This window comes from Silurus meridionalis, chromosome 3 (genome assembly GCF_014805685.1).
Source record: "Silurus meridionalis isolate SWU-2019-XX chromosome 3, ASM1480568v1, whole genome shotgun sequence".
NCBI classification, from domain to species: domain Eukaryota; kingdom Metazoa; phylum Chordata; class Actinopteri; order Siluriformes; family Siluridae; genus Silurus; species Silurus meridionalis.
In genome coordinates, this window is record NC_060886.1 from 29,166,362 (window position 1) to 29,191,758 (window position 25,397).

The following is a 25,397-nucleotide window of genomic DNA, read 5'->3' on the forward strand; positions in this document are numbered from 1 at the left end:
CAAGACAACACAAGAGAGTGCACGACAATACAGGACAGTGCAAAGACAACACAAGACAGTGTAAGACAACACAAGACAGTGTAAGACAATACAGGACAGTGCAAAGACAACACAAGACAGTGCAAGACAACACAAGAGAGTGCACGACAATACAGGACAGTGCAAAGACAATACAAGACAGTGCAAGACAATACAGGACAGTGCAAAGACAACACAAGACAACACAAGAGAGTGCAAGACAATACAGGACAGTGCAAAGACAACACAAGACAGTGCAAGACAACACGAGAGTGCACGACAATACAGGACAGTGCAAAGACAATACAAGACAGTGCAAGACAATACAGGACAGTAAAGACAACACAAGACAGTGCAAGACTACAAAAGACAGTGCAAGACAATACAGGACAGTGCAAGACAATACAAGACAGTGCAAAGACAATACAAGACAGTGCAAGACAATACAAGACAGTGCAAGACAATACAGGACAGTGCAAAGACAACACAAGACAGTGCAAGACAATACAAGACAGTGCAAGACAAGACAGTGCAAGACAATACTGGACAGTGCAAAAACAACACAAGACAATACAGGACAGTGCAAAGACAACACAAGACAGTGCAAGACAATACAGGACAGTTCAAAGACAACACAAGACAATACAGGACAGTGCAAAGACAACACAAGACAATACAGGACAGTGCAAAGACAACACAAGACAGTGCAAGACAATACAGGACAGTGCAAAGACAACACAAGACAATACAGGACAGTGCAAAGACAACACAAGACAATACAGGACAGTGCAAAGACAACACAAAACAGTGCAAGACAATACACAAAACACAAAATTGCTCCGCCACTAAACGTGTTGTAAAGAGCCAAAGTTAACAGTAGCAAAAATGTAAACAAAATGTTGTACAAAAGAGCAAATAGCAGCAATCCAGAAATATGTGCAAAAAATGGCATGTAAACAGTTTATGGTAATGAAGTGATGTGAGTAATGTAAATTGGAGAACTGAATTGGAGAAATCAAAGTGAACTATCGAATTGCATAGCATCGTATATTTTATATTGCATCGTATTGCATACAATTGCTTACTTAATTCTGCCAGGATGACTAGAAGTACTAGAAGTACTAGACTACCTGTCAAACTTTCTGATTGTGTAGCAAATGTGGGTGGATTTTTGCTAAAATTTCCCGTCCAAAAAAGTAAAACTTTTATTGCCTAGTCAAATAATTCTAATGAGCTAAAAAATAGCTAACTCAATAGTACCTGTGCCAGGGTTACCCAAATCACACCTCAGGGGCTTCAAGTTTTATAATTATTATTTAAACATATGCACATCGTCATTAGAGACACCTACTACGAAGTGGGATTGAGGATTATTGTATTATAGTATTAGCATTAGCATTAGGCTAGTAGTAGTAGCATGATCTGAGCTAGTCATACCGCACATAAACATTTTGCCGTCAAACGCTGCAATTACTTCCAGTGGAAGTTATATCCTTATTTTTTTACAGCAGTGCCCCTAGAAAACAGGTAGAAATTAACGCTAACATTAGTCGCATGCCTTTATGCTAGTATTTATTTAGGTTCAGAGACAAGACGACTGTTATTGATCTAGCGGGCTGGATATAAACTCAAAACAAGACACTATGAATCTTGTATGTTTTTTTTTTTCCATATATATCGATATTGTGTGTTTTAAAAAATGATACTGTATTAAATATCGTTATGCTGTGTATCAATCATTTCTTACACCCCAGTAGTGAGTAATAATAGGTAGTACTGTTTGCCGTTTTGCTTAGTGACTCTTTAGTGTTATGATCAAAATCCCATTATCAGAGTTGCCTTGTAACTCTGGGTTTCATCCTACAAAAAAAAAACGATACAAATGAATTGTAGCATCGTTTTGAAAGCAGTAAAGGAACCCCTTCTGCAGCTGAGCAAACATATCATTAGTTGTTATGAAGAATCATACCGTGGCGGGCGACGCCACCTCCAGGTCCATGGGTTCAAAGATGAGGCTCATTTGTGGAGACATTTGGATGATCTCACCGCTCATCAGGCACAGTTTCTTATTGTCATCCAGCACTGTGTTCATGTTCTCGATCCACACTGCGTCCACAGGGCCATCAAAGATCAGCCACTTCCTGTCTGGAGTCTAAAGAGATGATTAATAGTGTTGTTTTTTGCTGGAGACGCTGGAAGGTTCAGTTAGGAGGAGCATTTTCGCTTACTAACTAACCAGCAGACGAAACTGATTGAGTTTTATTGTTAAAGCATGCATGTGTGAGGGATGTAGTTACACTGAAATTTTAGGGAATGTGTCATGAGTCACATATGCACAAAAGTTAAGCACCCAATTCCACATTTAGTCCCTATTGGCCTATTGGAAGATGTTCCTCTAGATTGTGGCAGCTGCTTGTGAAGATTTGTGGAGATTAATATAGGTACAAGTGCATTAGGAAAGTCAGGTGCCGATGTAGGAAAGTTGAGGTTTGGTTGAGGTCAGATAACCTATAACGGGAGATCTTCCACTCCAGCCCATGTATCTTCATATCTTCATGGAGCTCACTTCAAGGTCTCGTAATGGGTCGAGCGAAATGAAAATGTAATGCTACTACATTGAAATGTGTGGAAACAGTTTGAGGAAGAATCGCATATTGCTGGAAAAGTCAGGTGCCCTAAGACTTTTGTGAATATGGTGACTGACCGACTCCCATTGCTGAAACCAGGTGATCAATCGCAATCTTGCCACCATTATCTAGCATCTAGCATCTTCAGACATGTGTATGAAAAGCTATGTAGCCCATTTCGAGCTAGCAAAAACAAATTTCCTTGGTTATTAACATCATCATAGTACTAGCTAGACTTTGGAAGCTGTGGGAGGGGGGATGCAGGAATCATCATTGGATCCGAATATTAAACTTATAAATGAAATTGATTAAAGTTTAATACAAAGAAATTTGAAGTGCATGTGTTTAATCTCTAAAACTACTATAAGAGCACACCTGAGACGTGGCGAAGGCTCTGTAGCTCACTGCAAGGATGCCGTCGGACCACTCATGAGAGACAGGGTCAAACTGGCCATACAGCTGACCCATGGTGATGGACTTGGGGTTAATCACAGTGATCTGGACTTTGTTCTCATCCATCAAGCCCTGTATATGAGGGAAGAAGGTATTGCTAGAAATTATGTGCATTTTATTTAGTAAATAGTTAGAAGGTTTGATATTTCCAAATTGGATGATTGCAGTTATCTCTGAAAATCTGGAAATCAATGTATAATGTACATGTTCTGAAATCTAAATTGAAAAAATTAAAGCTTATATATAGAAAGAGGTAGCTCAGTGGTTAAAGCATTGGCCTCTGTAACTGAAGTTCAAATCCCAGCATCAGCAAGCTGCTGGGACCCTGAGCAAGGCCTATGTAGCTGATATAACCCTGAAGAAAGAGTTAAGGGCCTTGCGCAAGGGCCCAAGATGTGCTCAGGCTTGAACTCCGACTTTCCCATCAGTAACCCAAAGCCTTAAACTGAGTTATTAGTCCATAATTAGCAAAGCTTCCAAACACTCAACCGAAATGACAACTAAAAGCTAACAAATAAAAAATAATGTCCGTATGTATTTGTAGGCTTTCTGACAACCAAGTATGAAGGCGAGGAGAAAGTTGTAATGCATGCAAATATACACAAAACAGGAAACAATTAATAAATGTGGAAGTAGACCAAAATTCCAATATGGCCGAAACAAATCTTATGATATCAATCGAAATCCGACTTATTTATTGATTTTCTAGGAAAGTTGTCTGGTTACAGTTGCTTGTAGTTAAAGATTAAAGTACAGATTAAAGTAAAATACAAACAAGAAAATGTGAATAAATATACAACTTAAGTTATATATTAAGTGAAATTATTTGTGTAACAACAGTGAAAACAGGGGCAACAAAGTCAGAATACAATAATATGTTAAAATGTACCATCTATATTATCTATATCGTGAACCAGAAGATGACGACTCAAAGAATCAAAAGAATTGTTGATTTTTTTTTTTTTTTTATGTTTATTACTCAAAACATCCACATTTGCCCAATCGCTGATGCTAGAGGGCTTGTGTGTTCTACACCAACCAGCCAATGAAGTGTGTCTGTAATTGGGTAATGATCTGCACCTGCTCCAGCTTCCCTCAATCTTTTTAAGGCATGTCAGTCTGCCACTGCGATTTTTCAACACAAGCCAACATTGCAAAGCCGTGAGCTGGAAAATGAGGGTTTCTTAATTATGTTTTGGTCCATATTTTTTATCCAGAAGAAAATAATACATGAAGCAACGGTCCAGGTTAGGGATTAGGAATGGAGATTAGATCCTTGGCAAATCTAATAATATTGTGTGTCCAAAAAAAAACTTGTATAAAAAGGGTGAGAGGATGAACTTCATTAGCAGTGTTCTTGCTAACATTTAGTTAAAGTTGAAGGAAGCTGTAATTAGGTAATGGTGTGCAGCTGCTGTTGGGTTCTTCGTTCTCTTGTTTCCCCCAGTAGGCTTTTTTGCAAAGTGAGGGAAATTGCAGTTAGGAAAGTGGTAGTCGAGTCATAATTAAGAAAATTCCTAGCGCCTTTGTTGCTAGCGGATGAAGCAGTGGGCTGAAAGTTAGTCATTTCGCTATGAGTTATGTTATATAAGTCTCTTCAGTTCTACATTTTTAAATTACATTTACGGGAATTTGGCAGCGCCCTTATCGGGAGCGAATTACACTCTTCTCATTCGCAGAATCGGAATAACTTTATTGATCCCATTGGAAAATGTGTTGAATTGCAGTTGCTCACAGTAAAATTGAAGCCGAATAAAATCGAAGAGATGTAAATAAAATAAGTGCAATGAAATGAAATCTTAGCAGCAGTGAAAACAGATGGCGGAAAAGTCAATGAAAGTTCAACTAGACTATAATGAATTTATTGCACAGGCAACAATTATTTATGTACTGAAATTATTGCAAAATTAACATTCCATAAGATATTAACATTATATATGCATGGCATTCAAATCTATAATTATATCGCCTATATCCATATCGAGGACCAGCAATTTTTTTTTTAAGACCTCGACTCTGTGGTGCATCATTGAAATCTGATGAGCAATGATGGGATTAATGATGGGCCTTGCTCAGGGGCCCAAAATGAGCTACTAGTAGCTACGTCTACTGACATCATTTAAGCATCTAAAATGATTTTATATACCTTCTATATGGAAGGTGCTTAAGGCATCAGCCTCTGGATTGAAAGGTCACGAGTCCAAATCCAGCACCACCAAGCTGTTGGGCCCATGAGCAAAGCCCTTCACCCTTGGTGCAAATGTTCTCATCTTATAAACGCACATTATTCATTTATATATTCCTGCCATTGTTTTTAGACATGAAGGAAAGCGTTTCTTTGACAAATCTACTATGACTTAAGTGGCGGTTCGGGGCTGTGGGACTCATGACCTTAACCACCTCGACGTTCTGACCCACGAACACCACCAAGATTCATATTTATTCTGCAGACTCTGGTTTTATTCTTCACTCTTGGCTTTCTTTGTGTTTCATCTGCACAAGTAGGATCTTAGATCTTATTTTTGGTCAAATTTTGGCACCATCTCGTGAAACGTGCTTGAATATTTGAATTACAATAAAGGAAAATCATTCTTTTGTAAACTGGAAATTAAAGCTCTCCAGCCAATTAGTAAATTAGTAGATGAATGACGAGCTGCAACCACGAGCGCCACGTCCGCCTTTCCGATCATTAATCTTATTTGTACCGACTTCAGTTTTTCATGAACTCGACTTGAAAGTGGGCCGACTTCAAGAGAGCAGCGCTGCTTGAGATTCATGTACCGAATCTGCATTTTATGTCTCTTGACATGCGGGTTATTACGCTTGCACTGCTTTGGCTCGTTCTCTAAAATTCTTTTTGAGGTCAAGGCGATGTGAAATGTGGTGTGTGTGGGTGTGAGTGTGGATCATCGGCCTACATCTATTTGAGAAATGGAGTTATTTGAAATCTGGGCTCGGTTTGAGAGAAAAAAAATTACAAATCGAATTTAACAACATGGCAGATGATTGAGACGAGGGCCCTATCCTGCGTTCGCAGGCACGGACAGACGCTTCTATATTGGTTGTTGAGATCAAATTTATTTCTGGGCATTGTGGTTTATTTGGAATGACTAGACTGACGTGCAGACAATGATGCAATGTGGTAAAGAAATCAGAAATGGTTATATGGATGAGCTTCGGTTTTACAGCTGAGGATAATGGCACATGGCTGTAGATGTGTGTAGCGGTGAAAACCACTCACACGTGGGAACAGTTCCACCTCAACAGCCATGAAGTTACTGAGCAACGTTGCGCTCCTATCACTGAACATCAGACCTCAACTATGATGGAACTGTAATGAATGGACATTCGGTGATGAGGATGGGTTTCTTTTGGAGTCTGGTTCCTTTCAAAGAATATTCTAGCCTATCCTTGGATTGACTTTTAAATAGATAATGAAGCCAAGCGCACATCCAAATCTACACTGTAGAGTTGTGAAAAAAATGAAGAAATTCTATGGAATGATTAGATATGTTTAAAATTGATACAAATGTATACACAAAGACGATGTTTAAGATTATACTGTAGTCATCCTTAGTTTTGGCCTCTTTTCTGTCATGAAGGCTCCAATAAGCTCATGTAGGATGTGGTACATGTTTCAGGCACTAGATTTTGGATCAGAAGGTCACGAGTTCCCAAAATAGGCCCCTTGAGCAAGGCCCTTAACCATCAACTTCTCTGTTGTAAGTTGCTCTGTTGCCCAAATGACGTAAATTTGTGTTACTTTTTACACTGTATATAATTGAAAATGACAATTGCCGGATGAATTTGACTTATTATGGGTTCGAGTGGTTGAGACTGAGAAGTTGCCAGATCCAGAGGTCACCCTCCTTGCTAACAGTGCTGGAGTTTCAAAACTGTCAAATGCCTGGTGGGTTTTTGACAGTTTCTTATTGCACGAGTGGAAAAGATCCGGTTCGGGCTTCACCTTTATTAGATACAGGTGTGAATATTTGGAGAACCAAACTAATACAGATTTTAATGCACTTGTCAAAAGATTTAAATGCTACGGAATAAAAAATTGCAGATTCCAAGTCCAAATCTCAAATGCACATCCTTTTATAGACAATTTTATTTTGCATTAATACAAAAATTGGATTTAAACAAACCAAGGCAACATTTCTGCAAAAAAAAAAAAAAAAAAAAAAACCTTGATTCATTGTTCATATTCTGATTTTTTTTTTAAGGAGACCAATAATTCTGGAGTTGACCGTGTTTAGTTGTATGTTATTTAATGGCATGTCAGAAAATGGGAATTTGTATTGTAACCAGCACAACATTACATTTTATGCTTATTATATAACCGACTTTTTCACCTTTTGGTTCATTTCGAAAAGAAACATGATGCCACGTTGTATTTCTGGGCAGAAGGAAGAAGAGAAAAGCGCTACCTTCTCGCAGATGTCGTTCAAGGCGTTGGCGAGGACTCGATAGGCGCTCGTCTTCCCTCCGAACGGCTCTCCTACCAGCATGAAGCCGTGGCGCACGATCATCATCTCGAAAACCTGCAGGATCTTCTCAGCGAAAAAGTCGGTCACCTGCAGGTTCATCCTTTCACTGTTCTCCTTAATGGCCTCCAGCAGGATGCTGTAGTCCGGTTTGGGGAGTTTTACCCCCGGAAAAAGATCGGATGTGATTCCCTAGTGGGGTTTAGCAAACCAAAAGGGGGGAAGTAATGCTTTACATGGGATGGAATAGAAGATCTTGAGTGGGATTCTATAGAGCCTCAGAATGACCAAAAATCTCCACAAGCAAACCCTAAAATGTAGTGAACCATCTTCCCAGAAGAGTGGAGGTTATTATAACAGAAAGTGGGGATTAAATATGGAATGGGATGTTAAAATATCTACAAATCCATCCATCTATTCATTCATCTATCCCCAAACTAGATAACACAAACTCTAGCTAGCTAGCTAGCTAGCTAGCTAGCTAGCTAGCTAGCTAGCTAGCTAGATAGATAGATAGATAGATAGATAGATAGATAGATAGATAGATAGGCCTTTACTTCACAGTCTAAGGCATTTTTCTTTTTACCTCAAAAAGTGGCAGGTCGTGGGCCAAAAATTTGGGAAGGTTCACATCTATGATGGACCTCAGCAGTAGAATGTCCTCGTTCTCCTCCGGAAACTTCAGCTGTGACATTTAAAACAACAAAAAGAAATAAATAATAATGTGCGAGGGGCAAGAGGAAGAAATAAAGAAAGGAAAGGAAAGGGCAACCCTCGAGGTTGCCATCGAAGTAAAAGCATCATCACACACACAACTCTTTGATGTCTTCTGGGGAAAAGTCTCATTCACACACTCCTCTTGCGGATTTTTTTTTTACTTTACCATCGCTGCCATTTACAAGTCGAGCCCAGGAGGCGCCGAGCTCCGCAAGTCATTCAGCAACAGGACAAAAAGGTTCGGTCCCGAGTGCAGTCCCGAAAACTAATTGCCATCCAAATGGCGGTGGGCATTAGTTTTTTGGGGGGGGTTTCTTTGGGACGCTGAATAAAAAGAATCTGCTGAAATGGAAAAATGAAATGGAAAGGTTTTGAGGCCAGGAACAATTTCTCATCCAGATTTTTGCTGCTTTGCAAAAATAAGCAACACGAAAATGCAATAAATGTAAATGTCATCAATAGACCAGTTTGTAGTGATGTTTTTTATTTTTTTCCTTGCACATCCATGTAGATCCAAAAACCAAAGAATCCTGAGCTTCCTACTTTTTCTCGTTTGGATTTAAGAAAGAACATTTTTTTTCGATGCAGCACAAACCCTCGTTTGCTCCTTTAGCTGCCTCTAATGTCCTGATGACTTTATAAAACTTTAAGGAGGAACTGGCTTCCAGAAGACAGTAAGAACAAGGTTGATTCGTGTAATGCCTTTGCGGAACGTGAAACACTTGGCAAAGACAAACACGCTCAGAAAAACAAACGAATGCAAATCCCCTAACATTTATCAAAGGCAGCTAGAAGATGAAGGCAAGAATAAACAATGCAAATGATGAATCCACAGAAGCAGAACGTTGTCTTTGGGGGGGATTGTCATCAGGTCCATAGCAAGAAAAAAAAACAGTAAATAATTAGAATGTTCAAAAAAATAATAATAAATATTCAAGGAATCTTTTTTTTTCCAGTAAACCTCTGAAGGGAATAGTTTTTTGTTATTTTTCAAAAAGTCGCAAAAATCAGCATTGAAAAATAAACGTGATGATTAATATTATATATAATAATTATATTCTATTTTAATTATCTGCACCTGCATAGAACCAGAAAGGGGGATTGTAACTAGAATTAATAGAAACATTTCGCTACAATGATTGTAAATGTCAGAATGACTGAACTATAGCTACAGTTAATGGACATTTGGTGTCACTCTTTTAAATCTAGTTCCTTTCAAGGTTTCTTGAAAGGAACTCTCTCAGGGTTTTTCTTCCTTCCATTGTCAATTGATCATTCGGGATAAACAAATAAGACAAATATATGATTTAGTAATCTAGTTACCTGTAAAGCTGCTTTGGGAGAAAAAATGCAATGCAAATAAAATGTAATAAGTCAAAATGCATGTAAGTTGACAGCGTCTACATGTCCTGAGCATCCAGAATCACTTTAAAGCCAAAATGTAGGTGGAAAAAAGTTGCCAACTGCCGTCTAGCCACTCTGCCAAAAAGTCCAGATCGGAGAAGGTCTGCAGTGATGCTTGTCCTTCTGGATCTTCAGCCCATTTTTTACATCTTGTGTTCTTGGTCATCTCTCTTACTAAGGCTTGTCTACCCCGGTTGCTCATTTTGGCCAGGTTTAGAAGAGTCCTGGTTTTCTTCCCTTTTGAGAATGGTGGAGGCCGTAGTGCTCTTGCAAATCTTCAGTGCAGCAGCAATGTTCTTGTAGCCTTCCCCAGATCTGTGTCCTGCAACAATCCTCATGGCCTGTTTTTTTGCTCTGATACCCATTGTTAGCTGCGAGGCTTTTATAGAGAGGTGTGCATCTTTCCAAATAATGTCCAATCAATGAACTTTGGACTCTAATCATCTCATTGGACTCTAATCATCTCAGCAACAAACAAGAGAATTGGGAGGCAACCGAGTCCATTTTCAAGTGAATCTCAGGTCTCGTCATTGTAAAAAACATACAGACTTTTATAGAATTCTGTTTTCACTTTCATTATGGGATACTGAGTGTAGATGGGAAAACTAGAAGACTTTCCTAATGAACTTGGCTTACCTTTAAGTTTCCAGCGGCAGTCAGGACGGATTTGACGGCCCTCATACCATAATCATAGTGGCATTGAGAGGACAGCTGCTCAGAGCAGAGGCGATACGTGGCGACGATCTTCACGGAAAGTGGACGAGCCGTTACAAAACCACAGGAGTAGAGCACGATTTCGGCGATCAGGGCGTAATCAGGAACCATCATGGCCACGGTGCGGAACAGGGCCTGGGGCAGAGATTTCGAAGATGTGTTTTTTGCACTTCGTATTGAAATCTGGCAGAATGAGTTTGGCACCCCATTACTCGTATTCTGTTTATTTTATATAATAGATCACTCATCCAAAATAGCAAACTCATAGCACAACAATATTAAAATCCGACACACACACACAAAAAAAAAAAACACTTAAAAACAGAATTGCTTTTCAAAGCTTCGGCGCTTCTACGACTCAGAGATTAAACCTTGTTAATCCGGTAAAAGTTAAACCGTGCTAATCCGCTAAAATTTTAATTGAGTCGAGGACCCCTGCTACTCCAGGAAGTCTGGTGGGAAAACAATTTGTACGGGCGCCAACTGTGCAACACGCCGCATGCGCCGGGTTCGCGTCCCCGTCTCCGAATACCTCCAATATTACCACCAGGAGTTTGAGCTCCACTTTGTGGAGGATCTTCGACCTGTGAATGAGGTGAAAGGGTGGTCTGGGAGGTGTTTCATCTGACAGATGGTTATAAATGACTTCTGAATGTTTGTGGGGAAGGTGATTAGGATGTTAGGATTTCAGGTTAGGACTTCAGATCAAAAAGGGCGTGAGTTCAAATCCCATTTCTTCTAAACTGCCACTCTCGGGCCCTTGAGCAAAACTCATATAATAATATATATATAAATAAGGCTGTTAAAAATGATGATGGTACCTTCAAGTTATCAGGGAGTTCCGAGCGTCCGGCGTATCCTGGGTTCATGGTGATGAAGACGGCACAGGATGGGTTGAGTTTCAACTCCGTGCCCTCGAATATCAGCGTCTCAGCATGAGCTGCGATCCCTATGAGGCGACAAGGGTTTTTTTAGAATGGATTTAGAAATGATTTATCAACTATATGCAGACTTTATGTAATGCCATGTGTACATTTATTGGTCAGTGAATCGCTTCACGTATTGCCATAAGAACAGCAGAAATGAACAAGGCCCTCTAACAGGTGTCCAGTCGCGTTTAAGCGGATGGTCAGAGAGCGCACTATTCAGAGCTCGCAAACCGCATCTGTAGCAAACTGCACAAGCTCAAATATATTCCTTTGACTGACAAAGAAGAAATTGATTTGGTCGCAGATACACTTACATCGTGAGGAAAGTTTAGCCAAACGGTTTAAATCAGTTGTTAAACTTTTTCATGAACCGTACATGCTTTTTTTTTTCTTTCCTAGTCCTGTAGAATTTGCACAAACACACAATTTGCCTTTATTTTAAATCCAAAGGAAAAACTTATTGCATTTAAAAAATTATTGATGTTTTTTGCTTGAGATGATGTATGCAGGTGGTTCAGCTGTGGCTCCAGTGAAAGGAGACTTGTGTTGCATTGTGTTCGTTGGGTTTCTTGCTTTAGTAATGATTTAGCATTTTCAATATGATATTGATGGTTTCTATAGTCATAATGATGGTATTAAGAGGTTCAGGTAGGACACCACTGAAGGCCTAGATGGGAAATGCAAGTTTTGAAAGTATCCGCATGGTATTTTTTACTTTGGACACAAAACCCAAAATGTAAAAGGTGTGCTAAGTGAATGAAATTACACATGAACCAAAAGCGAGTGAACAATCAGCATGACGTTCTTGCTATTAGCTCTCGTTTTCCTTCATAATATCCTTTTAGAACAGCAGCCGAAGGAGATCAAATCACTAAAAGCTCCCAGAGAAATGCGTTAAAAGGGGCGTCATGACCTCTATTTTTTTAAATTCCCGTTACGTCTATTTTGAAACGTCGCCTAGTGCCCAGAACGGCGCCACACAGATGGTCCACGGAAAGTTTTCTTCTAATGAGGATATCGATATAATTAAAACTTGATATAAAGAATAGTGTTGCATTTACTGACCCTGTCCAGATTGTGCAGGTCTGATCATGTAGGATGTACTGTAGAAAGACGTTACACACACACACACACTCTCTGAATGGTGAGAATTTGTTGCGCCACCACAGACAGCACCTCCAGGTCGATGCGGTTGAACTCGTCAAAGCATGCCCACGCGCCACAGGATAGCAGGCCCTACGAGAAGCAGATGAATTCGATCGGAGTAACAAGCGAAGTCTTTTAGAACGGAAATGAAGGTTACAGAGACTCGTTTTTCTTTTCCTCGATTGTGATAACGGTTGATATATTTCTCAAAAAAGGAAAAACAAGTATTCACAAGCATCTGGTTAGCTATATATATGGTATGTCTCATTTACGTCTCAACTCGCATATAATGTTTTAGCAATGCTTTGAAAGTAACCGAATTTGCGTCGTCTTCTTTTCTTACTCTGGTTTCCTAAAACAGTCAGCATGATTTGCATAGAAGGAGAATAGAGACGAGTCAGCAATTCAATTTTTTTCTTTATTTAATGTTATTTCTATAGCGCTTTTAACAATACTGTCCCAAAGCATCTGCACAGAGATAAATAGATGACAAATATACTTTTTAAATGTCAAAATTTGTCCTCATGCAGTACATTCATCTCTAATGAGCGAGCCGCTGGTGAGGAACAACTCCATGAAATGATATGAGGAAGAAACCTTGACTCAAAAAGGAACCCATCTTCATCCTCAACTCAATCTTTCCACAAAAGTGGGGTTTATAGTTTTTTTGAGACCCCTGCATGTTGCTTCTATGCAACAAACTCGGTCATGTCAAATGATATTTACTTTGACCAAACAAATGTATAAATGTCCAGATGTTCCACTTTATTTTCATTGAAATATACATTTTAGCATGAATAGGACATTTTTTGGAAATCAATTTCTTGCAATCCAGTTCATTCCAGCACAGTTCAATAGGATTTAGGTGCAGTGACTGGGCGGATGACACTCCAGACGACCAGGTCCACTCCAGATGACCAGGTGACCCAATACTTTTGGCAATATTGTGTGTATGTGTGTGTGTGTGTGTGTGTGTGTATATCGTACTGATCTATGATCTCGTACGGCGATTCAGAAACGCTTGGGCTGGATTATATTTCGTATTAAAAGCTTGTTGCTGGAGATGTAATCATTTCAAAGCAGTAAAACGCAACCAGCTGGTCATGGTCTCTTACTTGTCTCACTCGTTTTATGATCGTGCTGCTTTGGAGTGTCAGAAGCAAGCGTTCGAGAAGATGCAGGCTACGTTTCATACCCAAGTGTATGTGCTAATTAATGAAGTGATTAAAGGCACAATTTTTGCTAGCAAAGAACTTTTGATGTGGTTTATGTAATTGAATGAGTTTGAATGCACCTTTTAAGTTACCTTTTAAGTTGCACTCTCACACACACACATACACACAATCCACCATCAAGTGTTTCCAGGTAAACACCCAAGTCTGATGAGCTCCATCTGAATAAACCGCCTGTCTACCCCCCAGCTCTAGTTTTTACACCTCTGGATTCGTAGTCAAACGAGCCGGACTCGGCAAAAAAAATAAAAAAAGGTCCCTGTCGCCATGGCAACTGGCAAATGTTCGTTCCTAGCTTTTGTTCACCATCTCTTGAACTTCACCTAAAGTACATCTTCATACAAATGAGCCCGAGCTCCTCTATGCCTGGACTCCTTTTCATTTCCTTGCTAACTTGAATTTTTAGCCTTCTAAAAAAACAATAATAATAAAAAGCTACTGTAATGTAAGAGTGCAAATTCAATAATCTTTTTTTTTTTTATCAGATATAAAAGCACAATTACCATCGGTTTCTCTGTCACACAACAATAAAAGAAATATAGAAATATAAATAAAAATACAAATGAGTTTGTACAATACGATCGGCTAAACGTGGCTGACCTTGAAGAACTTGCCCAGGGCGAGGTAATCAAGGCCGTCAGAGCAGTTGAACACGACACACTGTTTAGCCACAGCTTTGGCCAGATCTTTAGTAGTCTCGGTCTTCCCTGTACCTGCTGGACCCTCAGGAGCTCCTCCTAAATGCAAGTGCAGTGCGCCGAATAGGGTTCTAGAGACAGGAAAGTTTTTTGTTTTTAAGCCATTTTTAAAACAATATTCCTTCAATGTCATATTACACAGACACCTGACCATAATTTTTGCTTCTTGGATTCCAATTGGATTCCAATTGGTATCCAATTCCAGGTTTAGGTCTTGTCATATCAACCTTCATTCTTCTTGGAAAATGTTCCACAACTGACCAAACCAGGCACTTGGTAGGTTTGCCACACCCACACTATTTAGACCACAAGATATCACATTTAGTTGCTATGTTCAGTTATAATATTTGTGCTTATTCAGGTACTGATGTAAATAAGGTGCAATCAGTGTTCCAATTCCATAGAAGTTCTTTGTGTTGACAGTTTTGGGAAACATCACACGTGCCTGGAGAAATCATGTTGATTTCCTGTATCTTGTCTGTTTCCTGTTTCATGTATTTTCAGAGTTTTTAAGAGGACACAAAGGACATACGGGTGCACCATAGGAGTCGGGCTAAGCATAAAATTCTCCTGACCTGTAGCAGCGATCTGTGAGAGGGGTGATGACCAGACGTGGAGTGTTCCCCAGGTACTCATAGCCATAATCCAGGCCGGCATTAATCATTTTGGTCTGAAGCTGGTTCTCCTGCAAAAGTCATCATATATTTGTGTCATATTTTACCTCAACTTTCTCAACTACATGATTGGTGTACTTCTTCCATCACCATGTATTCTAATATTGATTCCAAACATATTGCATATACGACATATTCACACACTTACAGTCCAGTAATATCGGAGCTGGCTGAGCCACTCGAAGTTGTTCTCATCGCACACGCCCTTGTGCACGAGCGAAGCCAAGACGTCACGGCCGTGCACGTCTAACACCACCAACGCTCCCAGAGTCACTCGGTTCTGTTTGGACAGTTTCCCACGTACGAGCGCCACTATGTCCTCAATCTGAGTGTTGTTCTGATGCAAATAAGCTTCCAGGGCCTGAAGAAGAAAAGAAGCAGAAATTCTGTCAACATTGTCGTTAAATTATTTAAATTTGATAGATAATTATGTGGTTTTTATATGACCTGAGGTCCTGTTGCTATGGCTTCATGGATGTCTTTGGTCCAGTACACCTGAGAGACGCACAATACCGTCTGACCTGGCCAGGCTCGCACCCAGTTCACCCGCAACTCTTTAGGGTACGCCTCGATCGCTTCGGCAATCACCTGTAAACAGTGAGGTAAAGTATTTGATTAAAAGTACTTCGTTACTGTACTTAAGTAATTTTCTGGCTACTTTTACTCTCCACTCAACTACATTTTAAATTCACTATACAGTATGTACTTTCTACTCCAATGAGAATTACATTACAGTCAGTCAGCTCTGAAAATTTGGTTTGGCCTTATCTTAAATGATTTACATTCTATTTTATTTCTAATTAAATACTAATGCTTCTTTTAATTTGGGACACCATACTGAAATTTCATTGGTTAATCAAAGATAACCTTTCTGAAAGATCGCTTTACAACTTTCTTTTTTTTTTTTATCTCTTTTTCATTCTGGCAAGTTGAAGAAGCTGTTTTGTTGATCTTAATGTTGTTAAGTGCACAGGGGCATTGCGATGCCGGAACAGGTTTGGGTTTCCTGGTTGAAGTGAAGGGAAAATTTCATGGCTTTTGTGGGAAATTGTCTCTTATGTATAATAATGTTACAGTTAAACAAAAGTCTAAAATGTCAACTGGAATAAGAACCGGTTGGGATATGCGATACAAGATACAAGCGATACAAGAATTATGACCCGGGGTTTGCCGTGCAATTTTTGTACATCTTTTCTTGAAAATGACAAGAAAACAACTTCTTGTCAATGTCCTTGTAAGTGTATCTTCTGTTAGCTGTTGTGGAATAAAAAAAAAAAATAATGTAAATCCTCATAAATATATTTGAGCTTCTGCAGTTTGCTACAGATGCAAGTTGCGAGCTCTGACTAGTGCAAGATAGAATTATGTAACCTCCCAGCCAATCAAATTTGAGAATGAAACAGTGCTGTGGTATACCTGGGACTAACATCTATAACACATGTATTACATTAATTACACATTCTGTTTTGTTTGATCTATTTTTGTTCTATCTAGATAAAAAAAAAATGAAATAAGGACCTAAAGAAGGACATGAAATTTAATACAATGCACTTTATTTTCTTTCTTTGGACCTGAACAGATTTATTGGTTCCTAAGGGTACAGGAATCAATCCCGAGTGAAATTGCATAGCACCTTGTGTAGGGAATTGAGCATGCCACTCTCCAGCTCAAGGAGCCATTTCTCAACCTGGCCACGAGCTTTAGAAGTGGAGATGATGTCCAGCAGCTCCACCACTTCACCCTCACTGCTCTTCATATGTGTGATGTCCAGGACATCTGTGAACACGACACTGGCGATGCCCTCGAAACACTTCTTCAAATGTGGCTGTACTCTGGAGGAATTATTTATTAAATAAATAAATAAATAAATAAATAAATAAATAAATAAAATATATCTGTACAAAAAATTGTAGATTTATATACAAAGTTTTAAGACTAGTTTTAGACTAGACTAACACGCCAGCAGATGGCAGCACAAGGCTGCATGCTCACGCAGTCACAAGGAGCACCGACCTTCATATGTCAGTGTGCCAAAAGACATCGTTGTGTGTACATCAGGAGCTGTGTAACTGGTGCTATTCCGACTATGTGCCTTACCAACGTCTGCTTTTCTGACCTCGTGCATGCCCTGTGACCAAGATCTCCTCACACGTGACTTTCAAACAACATGATCTCACTTCTGCACTCAACCTACTCGCCAGATTTGTCTCCTGCGGACTTCGCTCTCATCCTGAAGATGATGATATGGCTCAAAGAGCACTGTTTTAGCACCATTATGGAGATGAATAGCAGAAGGTGCTTGACACGATTCGAAATGTAGACTTCCAGGACACTTTCTAGGAGTGGCAGGAACTCTATATTGCTGTACAAGGGGACTATTTTGAAGGTGAAGGTGTTTTTTAAACCACTTCATATATATCAAAATTATTAAGGAAAAGAGCACAATCAAGCAAGAGCATGAGGGGGAAAAAATGAAGGGATTTTGGTATCTGCGGAAGTAAATGTTCACGTGCCGCACATGTGTTATTTATTAAACAAATACCTCGGGTGAAATAAGACAAGAATCGGCAGGGGCTTTGCTCAAGAGAGTCGCGCTATAGGACGTAGGCCGGAATGTCATATGGAAAAGAGTTTCTATAATTAAATTCCCACAGTAAGAATTTTCACAAGATGAGGTTTTCTCTCTCTTTTTTTTTTTTACAGGGCCAAGCACAAGCTAAATTGCTTTTCAAGTGTCCTTGCTCCTCTGGTCCTACTGTGGATTCAAAACGGGTTGTGGATAAACACACTTTGATTAAACATAGTGTCGTGTTGGAGACTGCACGGCTTAAAAATGTAAAATCTAGATGGTTTGCTAGCACTTGAGTGTTTTGAATGGTTTCTAAGATTTATAATCACACTCTTGATCTCACCCAAATGAGGATGGGTTCCCTTTTGAGTCTGGTTCCTCTCAAGATTTCTTCCTCATACCGTCTAAAGGAGTTTTTCCTTGCCACAGTCGCCCCCAGGCTTTATTATCAGGGATAAATACACGTCATTCACTTTCATTCCTAATTTCTGTAAAGCTGCTTTGAAACAATGTCCATTGTAAAAAAAAATGCAATAGAAATACTTTTTTTTCCTTTTAGGTTATGTTTACATTAATCCGGATGAAAAAAAAAATGGCATTTTCGTCTAAAAACGATTCACGTCCAATCGTTTCTAAAAAGTTGCTCATCCACACTAAATCACGTGTAAACGTTTACATCCCTGTACTGTGCATAAGCAAACGTTGCAGCAATGTGTAAAAATGCATCGCTCTTTTTTTTTCTTTTCCCAAAAGCCTCCATTTTTACAGCTTTTATTTATTTTTTGCTGAAAACACCATTTTCAGTGTGAACTGTAAAAATGGAGGGTTTTGAAGGAAAATAAATGATGGAAGGCCAAAACTGAGAGAAAAATATGCTGTTTTTCAAACAAACACCTATTAGCGTCAACATAAACCAAGATACTTTATTTCATTAATGACCTTCATCTTGATCAATTTTTGTCCAAATTTTTTCTTGCTACACTCATGGGCAAAAACAAATTGCCCATGACACTTTTAATGGTTTTAACGATTTACTGGTCTGGGAATGAGAAAATTGCCCAAAAGTCTACTACTGATATTCCAAAAACTAGCCATACACAACTTTTTCCTTCAAAAGTAGCTCTCTCCAAACTAACCATGAGTTTACATTCTCTCATTAGCTCAAGCTAGCTACTGTATGAGCTACAGTAATATTTATTTAAAACTTTATTTAAAACAAAGTTCTATCAAAACTACTGTAGCAGAGTTTACATTCCTTTCGAAATTAGCCGCTTACATAAAAAAAGCTCCTTACGTAATATCTATCCACATTAGCTTCACAAAAAAGGCTCTTTGGCTTAAGCTGCAGGGTTCCTGATCCAGCAATTTAGTTTCAAGCTGTTGATGAAGTCAAGTTTCATTTATTCTAAGTCGCAAAAATGAGGTCTTTTTTTGTGTAAAGGAAAAAATGAGTTTAGGTTTTTAAACGTATAATAAAAGTACACACAAATTAGAATATTCTGTTGTGCAATTTGAACCAAGCCCCCCCAAGTGTACCCCAAGTATACAATACCTGCGTTCTGTCTGCTCTGAGCAAAAGTTTGTGGACGCCTAAGCATAAGATTGAAGAACCTTCACTCTTTTGGAAAGATGTTCTACTAGATTTTTGCTCATTCAGCCACAAGAGTGTTAGTAAAGTCAGGTACTGATGAGGAGGCCTGGGGTTCATTCAGTGTTCCGGTTTATTCCAATAGGATCGATGCTAGGGCGCTACAGCAGGAGATCTTCCACGCCAACCCATGTAAACCATTTCTTCATTGAATTGGCTTTGTGTACAGGATTGTCATCATGCTGAAACAGGTTTGGCTTTGGGAGGTTTAGTGACGAGAAACTCTAATGCTACCACCTCCAAAAGCATCCTTTACAATGATGTGCCTCCAATTTTGTGGCAACAGTTCGGAGAACAACCAAATATGGCTGGAAAGTGTCCTAATACTTTTGTCATTACAGTGCATCTTGTAAAAACACCAATTCTTCTTTTTCTTTTTGAAAGGCTTCAAACTCCAACTAAAGTCTGGCAGAAAAATCTGATCTGCACTGATCTCTAAATTAATTTAATATGGTTTGATTTCTCTGCCAGGGTTTAATTATAATTTTCCAACACGATTGTGCTCCCAAGTTGAATAAAAAATTGATCATTTTTTATTGGTGCTTATAACCGTAGGATGTAGTTCTACTGGAAGCATTCCAGTAGATAGTTTCAGCTTAGCTTATAAACTCTTTCTCTCTTTTTTTTTTTAAAAATTGCTAGAAAATAGTGAAATCCAAAAAAATAAAAAATTTAAATATAAAAAAAGGTTTATTTTTATTGTAGCTTTTTCTTTTTCTCCAAACCAAACTGGATTTGGACCCCTGTACCTGGTTGGATCCTTGGTCTCTGAGAGAATCTCCAGCAGCTCATCGTTGGACAGAAAGAAGAAGCGTGGGAAGAAGAGTCTCTTCTTTTCCAGGTACTTGTTAAGGCCTTTTAAGATGAGCTCCAGGAACTCATTGCTCTTTTTGAGCTTCTCTAACATCTTCTCGATGGCCACCACAGCTAAGACGTGCTTGTCCTAAAGCCAAAAAGACAAAATCACTTTAGAAACACCATGAAAACCTGGTTTTCACTAGAGCAGTAGATCTGATTGATTTTCCTATAAGATTTCCAGAAATTTGCTAAATTGTTTGGCCTCAAGAATACAGTTAATTATTTCATGGTCCAGGATTTGACTAAAATATTAAAATATTCATATCTGGATATAGTTTATGTATTATATCTACACATTTATATTCCATCAAATGTAGCTTATAGGTGTTCCCATCCCATTGCTTGCCTTTAGGACCTGCCTGATTCATGTTACCCTTCTTCTGGATTGAGTTCTCTTCAATTGGAAACCATTCAGTAAAGCTGAGAATGGGTTACTCTGAGGTTATTGGAGATGGTAGATAACACTTTGGTGTTCAAAATCTCCATCAGTGAACAGCTGATAACCTAAACAATGGAACTATAATGAACAGAAGAGACATTAACACGAACATGTTCTGCACACGAACTCGAAAATTCGTTTTGTTGTGCTGTTTGTACGAATTGTTTTGACAAATGCATTCATATATTAAGGATGATTTCAAGAAATGCTCCAAAGCAACTGAGAAAAACTGTAACCAGCTAAAACGTCCCTATGCCTGGTGATGCTCAAGAGCCATGTCCGGATATCGAAATATTAAAATGTGGCTTATCCCTGGTTTAGAAATGGTACAATCCGTCTGTGCAGTACATCATGTATCTACTCTAATTATTTTAGAATTTGTAGTGGTGCCGTTTTTGTAGCGTCGAAATAATGAAGGCCGATGATTAAGCGTAGACATCAAAGCATTCTCGCCTGGATTTTTGAAATATCACAAAAGCATGTTGCAATGCCAGAATACAGCATTATAATCGATTTTATAATCGTTTGTTTTTTTCTTTCAATTATTGTGAAGCCTGACAGCTTGTACAAGGTATCGGTCTTTTCAAGAGATGAAACAGACCGACACCATCAATTTAGGACACTCCTTTCTCACATGCACTGCTTTCAAGTGCGGGGGAAAAAAAGCACAACAAAGGTAAACTAATTCAATCCAGAGTGTGTGCGAAAGGTTGAATTAAAGGTCTGTCCTTTATCCGAGACAAAGCAAACAATTAGAAGCACTTCCTTCCTATCTGCCCTGCTTTTGTCTCACACTCTCTGTGTGAGCTCGGTCCATTGAAGTTTGAAAGAAACTAATAATTGGCCCCTGAGCCTTCGAATTCTGATTGCTATTGATTTTCTATTAAGCACGTCTGGGTGGATCGGAGTCGGAGCCTTCGCGCGAGATTTCTGAAGTTTAATCATCACTTTTGGGATGAAAGACAGTTTGTCTGAAAAAGGGATTCTTTGACTGGGTAATGAAGAGATAGTAATAACCTAAAGCCTCTTCTAAATCACCTCTTTTCTTTTTTTTCTTTTCTTTTTGGCACCGGAAAGGTGATTCTAATGAAAGGGATTGTGAAGAGGCGAGATAGGAGACCTGTTTTATTATACAAAAACCCACATTCTTTTTTTTTTTTTTTTAATGAAGAAATAAAATTCGATCGACGCATTGAAAATTTTCCTTTTTTCTTTTTTCTCCTTAAGATCTCGTACCCATAATGAGGCTCTCGTTATAGAGGTTAAAAAAACAGGACTTTTTTTTCCTTTTATTTCCTATTGTGTTCCAAACTCATTTAATTTGTCTTCCCTTTTGAGAAACGGGTTTAAAAAAAAAAAAAAAAGAAAAGGCACCCTTTTTTAGCTTCGCGGTGCGATCGTAGGCTTTTTTCAGAGAAGACTTAATGAACAGGATGCGTTCCAAAGAGTCTTGTGTATTTAAACACGGGTGTTGCCTGTTCATATGTATAAAGAGAAAGACAGAAAGAGAGAGAGAGAGAGAGAGCACCTACATGTCCAGGAAGGAAAACGATGGATAAAGAGAGACACCATGTGGAGATTGCGATCTTGCAAGTTCATGATTTCGACTCTGAAGGTGTAATGAAGTAAAAACGCAATCAATTAAAGCACTTTTTCAGTACAATATCTACATCTGCTGTACGAGATGATCGAATCTCATCCGTCTTATCGATTTCTGCACTTCAGTTGTTCATCCCTGGCTGGAAATAAGTCAGGTGGTCACTGATATCATGTGATATCTAATGTAAAAAAACTTCAACGCCTCCTCGCTCCTCGTTTTCTCGATGACGTGCCAGGGTCGAGGCCTCCAGACAAAATCTATAATTTCCATTTGATGGCGCCGCCCTATGGCATTTTATTATTATCATTTTGGTCTGTCGTGCAACAACAGGTTATCGACGTGTCTCATTTCACCGCAGCTGAGAATTGCACCCTTCAGAGTGTCGAAATGAGTAGTGCTGTGTGTGTGTGTGTGTGTGTGTGTGTGTGTGAGACAGTGACAGACCAGCAGAGACAGTAAAGCAAGACTGATTAGTGAGCCTAACCCCTATCAATAGCCTGAGTATGTTCTCATTTGGCATGACATGCAATTTATTTCTACACAGACAGAGCGTAATATCAAGAGAAATACCAGGTCATTTTGGGATCAATGGCTACAACCATGATTTTTTTCTCTGCCTTTTTTCGAGTGATAAGGCGAGGCAATCATCCATATGTTTTCCATAACTCTTTTCCTACTGGTGAGCTTTAAATCTGCCCCTGTGAAAAAAACAGGGTACACCCTGTTCGGGGTACCAAGACATTGCGGAGCACACAAATATATATACACACACACTAGAGGGCGGCATTGAGATTGGTAACTCCTGAAATCTCGCGAGAACGGGCGCTTTGGGCGCAGTCATGCAGAGCTAGTTGTAAGGTTTTCTTTGAAAGTTGTTTATAAGTTAGAGTTAAGGCTAATAAAAAAATCCCAAGGTGTTTGTCATGTGCGGTGCTTTACATTAGCATTGCTTTATTTTACTTCAGCCCTGACATTTGTGTATATTTTTACACAATCTTTAAAAGCTGTGACAGAATGTTTGCAGGAGCAGATGGGAGTAGAAACAAAAATCATGGGAGTGGGACACAGAAATTGAGTGAAAACAGTCCTGCACAAAAACTAACCCATACACAGCTTACAGGCAACTTGGAAATGCCAGTCAACCTACAAGACATGGAATCCCCCCTTTAAACCAAGGGAAGAACCAGCAAACTCCACACCCACACAGTGCAGAGGTGAGGTTCAACCAACTCTAAATATGCAAAGTAAATATGTGAAACGCTAAACCATGTCGTTCTCCCCCTGCTTCAAGGGTTTAATCCAAGTGCTCCGGTTTCCTCCCCCAGTCCTAAGACAAACACATATCTCTATGCATGCAGTGAGGTACTACAGTACGAAACAATAACGACTTACCAGGCTGACTTGCTTAATGGTGTCCCTCCAGGTTTTATCCACAGTCATGAAGCGGCGCCCCTCCTCGGGCATTTGAGCCATGATGTCTGGAGAACTAAAAATGGGCTCCAGGTAGAGCCATGTGGATTGCACCTTCAGCCACTCATCTAAAATCTCCTGCAGTAGCAACAGCTTGCTTTCCCATTCTCTACAACACAAAAACAAATAGTTCCATCCCTTTAACCAACCAGAGACTTATTTGCCAGGAGAACAGAACAGTAAATGACAGTAGGTTTAGATTAGATACAAAGCAGGATCTAGTCATTAAAGTTTTGTAGTGCATATATCTCCGTGTGAATAATCCTTGGCTTTTGGTATCATCCATCCATTATTTCAACGTTAAAATCCTTGCTTCAGGCTTTACACCTGCAGAACATTTAAACCCAGAGCCTCGCTGTATCTTGCCAATGAATAGTGATGTTAGCCAAGCTAATTTTTTCTCCCTTTCGTAAACTTGCTCTGTGTGTAAATTGCCTTAAAAACTTTTACCGTATCTCAGTTTCGAATGGTTTAATGAAGGGCGAGCCACGCATCGTTTGTGTCTTGACTATATGATCGTCCAGGAGCATCTGGATCTCGTCCACCGAGGAAAGAATGGACGTGCCGGTTTCACGGTAGGGCAGCAGTTTGAACGTCATGTCTGCCCATTCACCAGCCATGCGCTCCATTGCCTTCTCCAGTGAGTACTCTTTGCTGGCAGCTTCGCTAATGCCCTCGAAGCTGGGCAAGTGAGCCTCGAGGTGCAGAGGAATGAAGTGAGAAATGCAGGCCTCCTCTTCGGAAGGCTTCAAAGAGAACCCCACGATAGCTGACATGGCCTCCCAGTGGCGGTCTCGCAAACCTGGATTACACAGCACCTGTGTGAGGGGAGATGTGTTTGGAGAAAGGATTGTAATGCAAGTACAGGAGGTTCTTAGAAGAAGAAACAAAACACTGTTTGCTTGAGACACAGACAAGCAAAGATGTATTAAATTTTGTTCACCAGTGAATTCTTGACTGATATTAAAGTAAAACGTTAAAATTTAAAGAATCATTTAAATAAATTATATTCCAAGACTTTAATTGTTATTAGACTGGATAGTCTATAAGAAGAAGATGTGGTGGTATCAAAAAGTTTTGAGACTCTCTCTGTTTACAAGAAAGTACTTAATTTATCTATGTTTACACACTATCGCCTTCAAAATAGTCCCCTTGCACAGCAACACTGTGCTCCCAGCGTTCTTCTGGAATGTGTTCTGGAAGTCTTTTTTTTTAAAGCGTGTCAAGCACCTTCTGGGATTCACGTCGGACCTCTGTGTCAAAAAACGACGGTCTTTGAGCTTTAGGAAGAGGGTGAAGTCTGCTGGAGACAAATCTGGCGAGTAATGTGGGTGTGATAATGAGACCATGTGGATTGTTCCCCGATGATCATCATGCACAAGTTGCCGAACGGTTTCGACATTTTCGTTGGTTTGATCTCGTTAAAGGTCTTCCTAATCTCTCGTCACCTTCCAGTGATGGACTTCAAGAGCGGAAGAACTTGAACTCTTTGTGGCAGATTTGCCCAGTCTCACGCCAAATTTCACGTTTGCATTTCGTTCTAACTTGCTGTCCGTGATGAAAATCGCAGACGTGGCAACGCACGTGGTCAGAATAGCACCAGTTAGCACCATTAATCTTGAAACTTTTTGATACCACCTCGTAATAAGTAATTTGAGAGTAAGAATCTAACCAGGTAATATTAAGAGTAGGCTAGAACTTCTGTAAGACATTG

The 25,397-nt window shown here is 39.4% G+C and overlaps 1 protein-coding gene and 1 long non-coding RNA gene across 4 annotated transcripts in view; one reads left to right on the forward strand and one right to left on the reverse strand.

Annotated features, from left to right (window-relative positions):
• dnah7 (dynein, axonemal, heavy chain 7) overlaps positions 1–25,397 on the reverse strand; it is a 92,701-nt gene that overhangs the window by 54,895 nt on the left and 12,409 nt on the right. The window contains 15 exon segments of the mRNA XM_046843368.1: positions 1,988–2,170; positions 3,021–3,170; positions 7,529–7,777; positions 8,172–8,270; positions 10,343–10,555; positions 11,242–11,371; positions 12,485–12,585; positions 14,328–14,496; positions 15,001–15,110; positions 15,248–15,460; positions 15,547–15,687; positions 16,733–16,931; positions 20,066–20,259; positions 23,606–23,792; positions 24,134–24,501. Coding sequence (XP_046699324.1) covers positions 1,988–2,170; positions 3,021–3,170; positions 7,529–7,777; positions 8,172–8,270; positions 10,343–10,555; positions 11,242–11,371; positions 12,485–12,585; positions 14,328–14,496; positions 15,001–15,110; positions 15,248–15,460; positions 15,547–15,687; positions 16,733–16,931; positions 20,066–20,259; positions 23,606–23,792; positions 24,134–24,501 — 2,706 coding nt within the window.
• LOC124381650 overlaps positions 1–25,397 on the forward strand; it is a 57,588-nt gene that overhangs the window by 26,867 nt on the left and 5,324 nt on the right. For 2 of the 3 annotated variants that reach the window (XR_006924905.1, XR_006924899.1), the window contains exons 1-5: positions 12,663–13,416; positions 14,631–14,701; positions 14,930–15,053; positions 15,552–15,701; positions 20,022–20,157. This is a non-coding gene — a long non-coding RNA (uncharacterized LOC124381650). Of the gene's footprint in view, positions 1–12,662; positions 13,417–14,630; positions 14,702–14,929; positions 15,054–15,551; positions 15,702–20,021; positions 20,158–25,397 lie in introns of those variants that run through there. The other variant, XR_006924910.1, reaches the window with a different exon arrangement.